Raw genomic sequence first — 5,820 nt, 5'->3', positions numbered from 1 at the left:
ATTTCTAATATGTTTATCCTTGTTCTACATATTTTATTATTTTGGATCTGATTGCAACCAATTAGAGGTGTATATGGATTGAGTTGGGTTGGATTGAAGTTATTTTTAGGACTAACCCAAAATGGATTGGCAACCCAAATGACCCAAATAAAGTCTCTAACCGAACACAACTCAACCCTTAAAATTCGGGGATTGGGTTGGGTTGTCGGGTTATAACTTATTTTTTCTTTTTAATTAAAAATATTTAAATTTATATAGAACACATGACTAATAACTAAAATCTCATAAAATTCAAATGTTAAATACCAAATATCTATGATATTTATTGCAAACTTTAAACAAAAACAAATATCATAACAATTTAAAAAAATATATTAAAATTCAAACATTAATTAATACAAAGTAATCAAACTTAACAAATATATACATATAGGTTGGGTGAGGTTAACTCAAATTTTTTTAAGTCAATCCACTATCCAATAAAAATAAAAAATTTAACTCAACTCAATTAATCCAATTCAATCACTATTTCGGATTGAATAATCCGAATTCTTCATATTATAGGATTATTTGGATACGTCTACAACCAACCCTTATATTCGTACCTCTGACGTGATGGTCTAGATCCGCCCCTAATTAAAGCAATTTAATTTCTAGACTCCGGCCCAAATAATATCACGAATCACATTGTAGACGCCACTGGATGGGGTTGAGGTTTAGGGTTTCGAACTTTCAACTTCCAAATTTTTTAGGTCTTTTTCATCCCGTTTGGGCGTCTCTATTCTAAAATACCTTCGGGAGGGAAAAATCAAATTCCCAACTCCCCTCGCCTCTCAAATTCTCCATTCCAATCGATCAGTTGGAACTCAAAGCACAGCTCGACCATTTTCTCAAGGTCATTACCTAATCTCTCCTCCATTTTCTCATTGCCTTTTCGCAGTTTTCTGAATTTCGTATACTGGAATTGCACTCTTGTGTTATTTGATTTTTTTGAGAGAATCAAGGCGGAGAAAGTGGAAGCTATTTTGTAAATTGGTTCTGTGAACTTTCCGAAGCTCGAGCTTGGTTGAGTTAATCTTTCCCGCGTTTTCCCTGCGGCTTTTGATTTTTCAAAATGCCTAATCTGGGGTTTTAAGTTTTTGAGCTAATCCAACTATATGCGTATCAGCTGATCTGCTGCTTCTTTGTTTGTTTTAAAGTTCTAGATTGCTTTCTCAGAATTCGTATTAGTGGGGTTTGTTCTGATCCTAGATCGCCCCCGGCATCTGCTAGTTCTTTAACCGAGCTTACTCGTCTGTGACGGGGGAGATTTTATTGCCATTTGATGGTCTAGTCTGTTCTGGGGTTGTTTAGGGGTTTAGCCAGAACGTAAACGTTCGTTTTTCTAATTTATTCTGTTGGAACAAAAACTGATTAGATGTTCGTATGCAGTTGAAATATATTTTTCTAAGTCATGAACACCATTGTGCATAGAACTCCCAATTCTGGGAGGCAGTCATTGTTCTACCAAGATTTAGCATCTCCTGTTACAACGCGGAAAGGGAAATTTTCAACTCCAGGCCAGGCCGCTGCTGTATCTGCTTTATGGCGGGAGAATTTTGGAAACTCAGATCTTCCTCCTCCTCCGGTTTTCACCTTGGAAGACCGCTCGGGCTCAGATTTTTCTCCTGAGTCTGGGATTGCTGATTATCCTGTTTCCCCGGAAATTAAATCAGACCCAAGGACCCCTATCCAAAGTCACGACTTCTCTTCGCCGTTGAAAAACAAGTCAAATGCCAGCACTTCATATACACCAATTAGTGGACAACAAAGCCGGCAGGGATCAGCTGGCTTTAGTTGGTGGTCAACATCGAAAGGTGGTGGGAGCGAGCAAGAAGATAAGGGAAAAAGTTCACCAGTCGAAGGTGTGATTCAACCTGGTGCATTAATCACACTTCCAACCCCAAGGGAAGTTGCCAGACCGGAGGTGCAGAGGAATTGCTTGCCTGCAGCAAAACTCAATGAGGAGGAATGGGTTACTGTCTACGGGTGAGTTCTCCATTCCCTTTCAATCCTCTTATTCATCATCGTTAGCTGAGAATTTTGTTGTGGGTTGAACTTTGAATGATTCATTTACCATCTTAGAGTTGTTATGTCCAATTAATTACAGATTTTTTATCTACATGTTAAACAGCTGATCATTTTTCTTTCGAGTCATCTTGGAATTTCCTAAATCATGATGCAGATGATTACATTTATTTTAGTTGTATATGGTTCATGCAGTCTTGCCTTGCCATTTCTTTTGGATGCATCTCTCTCTCTCTCTCTCGCACACTCACACTTCACCCCTACACATGATAACATGCTCATGTATTGAGCATCGCTTCAATTAATTACTGACATTAAACTTCTTCAATTTGGAAGTGTTGTAAGCCTGTCCTTTTACCTTGGCTTCCTTCTTGTTGAAATGAATGAGCATGCTTCAACATTTTGGCATGTAAGGAGGTACCCCAGCTGCTTTAAATCTACATCAGTAGCAGTGCTGTTGGTTTTGATATAAGCAATTTAAATTTTTGGTGGTATTTGATATGAAGCAATGGTGTTATTGATTCCAATGTTCTTTCTTACTTCTATAATTTTGTGCCTTCTTTCTTCAGATTCTCCCCCGCTGATACAAATCTCGTTTTGAGGGAATTTGAAAAGTGCGGTGAGATCTTGAAACACGTTCCTGGTCCAAGAGATGCTAATTGGATGCACATTCTTTATCAGGTACTAATCTACCTACACTTACCTGCTTTATTTAACTATGTTTTTCTCGGTTTGATGTTCTTTTTCTTGTTGACACTTCCAGTCAATCTGTCATTTGAAATCGGAATGGCTTTGTTGCTAGTTGATAAAATTTGGGAACTTGATAATTATGTATTAATTTTTATGAAAATAAATGTGCAACATGTATTCTCGGATGCTAGGAAAGGTAATAGGTTTTAAGTCCTTAAGATTATAGTTGTTTTTAGTCGAGCTCTCAAGTTGGCTAATTAGGTTTAAGATTTAATTGACACCTGCTGAGTGTGTGTTTGAATATTGACGTCATCAAACCAACACATAATATTTAATCATTAGAAATACATACATATATATTATATGAAGTATATGTAACTCCGAATGTGTCCATATATGAGCAGGAAGATGCTATATTTAACCTTTTAGAAATACTATTTGCGTTATGAATATGTTGTTTCATTTGTTGCTGGTGCAGAACCGATCTGATGCTCACAGGGCTCTCAACAAAAATGGTATTCAAATTAATGGGGTGCTAATTGTTGGTGTGAAACCAGTGGACCCAATGCACCGGCAGGCACTAGATGAAAAATTAAACCACCCAGGATTCATGGTTACCCCACCGGTATCTTCTCGAACCTCAGAACTCCTTGCAACCAGAGGACTGGTGCGGCCCTACAATCTTCAAAATGGTAACAGTAGTGCGCGGCAGTCAGGAGGTACCATTGCTTCACCATCGAAATCATTAGTATCTAAGGTCATGGATTTGATGTTTGGAGTCTAAGTTAGCTCCTCGCAAGAAATTCCTAAAAATTTGGGTCATGGATTTGATGTTTGGAGTCTAAGTTAGCTCCTCGCAAGAAATTCCTAAAAATTTGAGAGCTTACGCATTGTTTTGGTGTGATATGTTATAGGTTGTTGGAACCATGTACAATGTTCACAATCCTCCATCTTGATAATTGTGGTTGTTTTTCCTGATTCTTACTCTTACAAAATGAGACAGAAGGAAATGAACATAATGCTGGAGCTTTTTTAGACCTTGGGAACAAACTAATATGGGAACCGGGTATATAGTATACATCCATTTCCCACCCCTTTAAATTTGCCTCTTGTTCATCACCCTCAACCCCCCAACAAGTGGAGTGGGAACTTTTACAATAGGTTGAAATTCGTATCCTCTGTTTCATTATTTGTTATTGGGAAACTGAAATATGGGTTCCATGAATAGGTTGCCTGTAGGTCCTTTCTCATTTAATATTTTTAAAGGCATGTTGATGGAATATTTAAGCTTGCATTCGTAATAAGAATGATTGAAATTACCCAGCCAGTTTGAAATGAGATTTTAATTGGAAAAAAAGCGTTTTTAAGAATCTAAATAGGCTCTTTTAAGAAGGGTTTTACAATTGTTACTATTTTGCACACGTAAGGTCTTTTTTTTTTTTTGGATTAACAGTAGAAAAGGTTGAATAATGGTTTGGTTGGTTTCTAAACTATCATAAATTTAATGTAAACTCTCTTTTAGTTAATTTGTATGTATTAAAGAACAAATATGTGCAAAAAGGTGAAATTACCTTTTCAGGCCTTTACTTTTTGAAAATAGACGTGTTTGGTTCCTAAAATTTCAATTTAGCTTTTAGTGTTTCAGTTCTAAAGATTAGATTTAAAAGGTCATTCTTCTTAAATACTGTAAATGTATTTTTAATTAAAAAATAAAAAATAGTTTCTCACTCCTCTACTCCTCCCCCCACCAAAACATTGCCTTTTTTAATTTTTCTCATCTCACTCTCTCCTCTTTCGATTTCTTTTCTTTGCCGTTGCAAGCGTAGCGTATTCTTGGCGAAAATCTGACGTTTCACTCTTCTTATTTAGAGTTTACGGTAGGCTCTATTACCTTTTTGCTTTTTCTATGAAATTAGGTATGTTTTCTTTTAATTTACAATAAATTTTCCTTTACTTGTTTCTCCTCTTGCAAAAAAGTGGTGCTCTGTTTTTGTTTATGTTACAGTAATGTGTCACCAGTCCTTTTTCTACCTTCAAACTCTGCTTTCCAACCGATCTCCGTTCTTTTTTAGAAAAAGAAAATCTTCTTACATGTTGCCAGTGATTTCTTCCTCAAATTTCATGTTTCTATGATCATTTTCTTTGGATTACTTTCAAGAAAAATATAAGGAGCAAATTGATAGATAGTAATCAAATATAAATCAGATAGCAATCGATCTTATTGACAAATAGTATCGGATAGTAATAAGATAGCAATTGATATCATTAGCAATCATATTATAATCATAAATAACAGTTTGACAACAACTAGATAGCACATAAATATATCATTAGCAATCAGTATAAGATAACAATAAGATTAGTAATTAAATAACAATCAGTACGAAAGAGCAATTATTATCAAATAGTAATCAAATGACAATTGGATAGCAATCACATATCCATCAGATAACATTCAAATGGTATAGTCGAAGCTCATATAGAAATCATGTAACGCCTCGGCTCCCTAGGACTTGAGCTACGCCATTACTATGTGCATGCATACATCTAAAAATGACAATTTTCATGAATTGGTTAAAACCAAATAAATGTCTTAAAATAAATAACTTTTATTAAAACTAAATAACTAAAAATCATTAATTAGGGTACCCTTAGTTTAAATAAAATATTGCTAGAAAATTTGTCTAAAACAACCAACAGAGTAATACTAAAAGTTTTTCTAAATTCAATTATAAAACTAAGATTTTATATCATGAAAACACGAGCGGAAGCATCCGTCTAGTCTGAGTGGCAAGATCATGGATTCTTCATGTCATTCGTCTATGTATTCTTTCTTTTACCTGAAAAACATAACATAATAAATGATGAGTATAAAATACTAGTAACTCACTACTGGGGTTAGGATATACACTTATATCCAATAAATACAACATATTAGTGGGACATGCATATAATTAACTAAATCCTGGATGACCATCTAGAACTCAACCTAACACGCATATGGTGGCTCTGAGACTTACGAACATAGTAGGGCACCCATCGGCACTTGGCAACATAGTAGGA

At 35.4% G+C, this 5,820-nt stretch overlaps 1 protein-coding gene across 1 annotated transcript; it reads left to right on the top strand.

Annotated features, from left to right (window-relative positions):
* Nucleotides 1-622: 622 nt before the first annotated feature.
* On the top strand, nucleotides 623-3,735 carry LOC120087245 (mitotic phosphoprotein N' end (MPPN) family protein). The gene is made up of 4 exons (XM_039044175.2): nucleotides 623-895; nucleotides 1,432-2,028; nucleotides 2,637-2,748; nucleotides 3,236-3,735. The coding sequence occupies exons 2-4, from the start codon at nucleotides 1,454-1,456 to the stop codon at nucleotides 3,539-3,541; spliced, it is 993 nt and encodes a 330-aa protein (XP_038900103.1). The 5' UTR covers nucleotides 623-895; nucleotides 1,432-1,453; the 3' UTR covers nucleotides 3,542-3,735.
* Nucleotides 3,736-5,820: the final 2,085 nt, after the last annotated feature.

The sequence above is a fragment of the Benincasa hispida genome, chromosome 9 (genome assembly GCF_027475165.1).
Source record: "Benincasa hispida cultivar pf3 chromosome 9, pf3_genome.v1.1, whole genome shotgun sequence".
NCBI lineage: Eukaryota > Viridiplantae > Streptophyta > Magnoliopsida > Cucurbitales > Cucurbitaceae > Benincasa > Benincasa hispida.
Note: the sequence above shows the minus strand (reverse complement) of the source record. Positions and strands in the feature narration are given on the sequence as shown.

Coding starts and splice junctions, on each gene's coding strand:
- LOC120087245 (XM_039044175.2), top strand. CDS start 1,454: ATGAACACCATTGTGCATAGAACTCCCAATTCTGGGAGGCAGTCATTG. Junction 2,029..2,636: donor GAATGGGTTACTGTCTACGG/GTGAGTTCTCCA, acceptor TTCTTTCTTCAG/ATTCTCCCCCGCTGATACAA. Junction 2,749..3,235: donor GGATGCACATTCTTTATCAG/GTACTAATCTAC, acceptor TTGCTGGTGCAG/AACCGATCTGATGCTCACAG.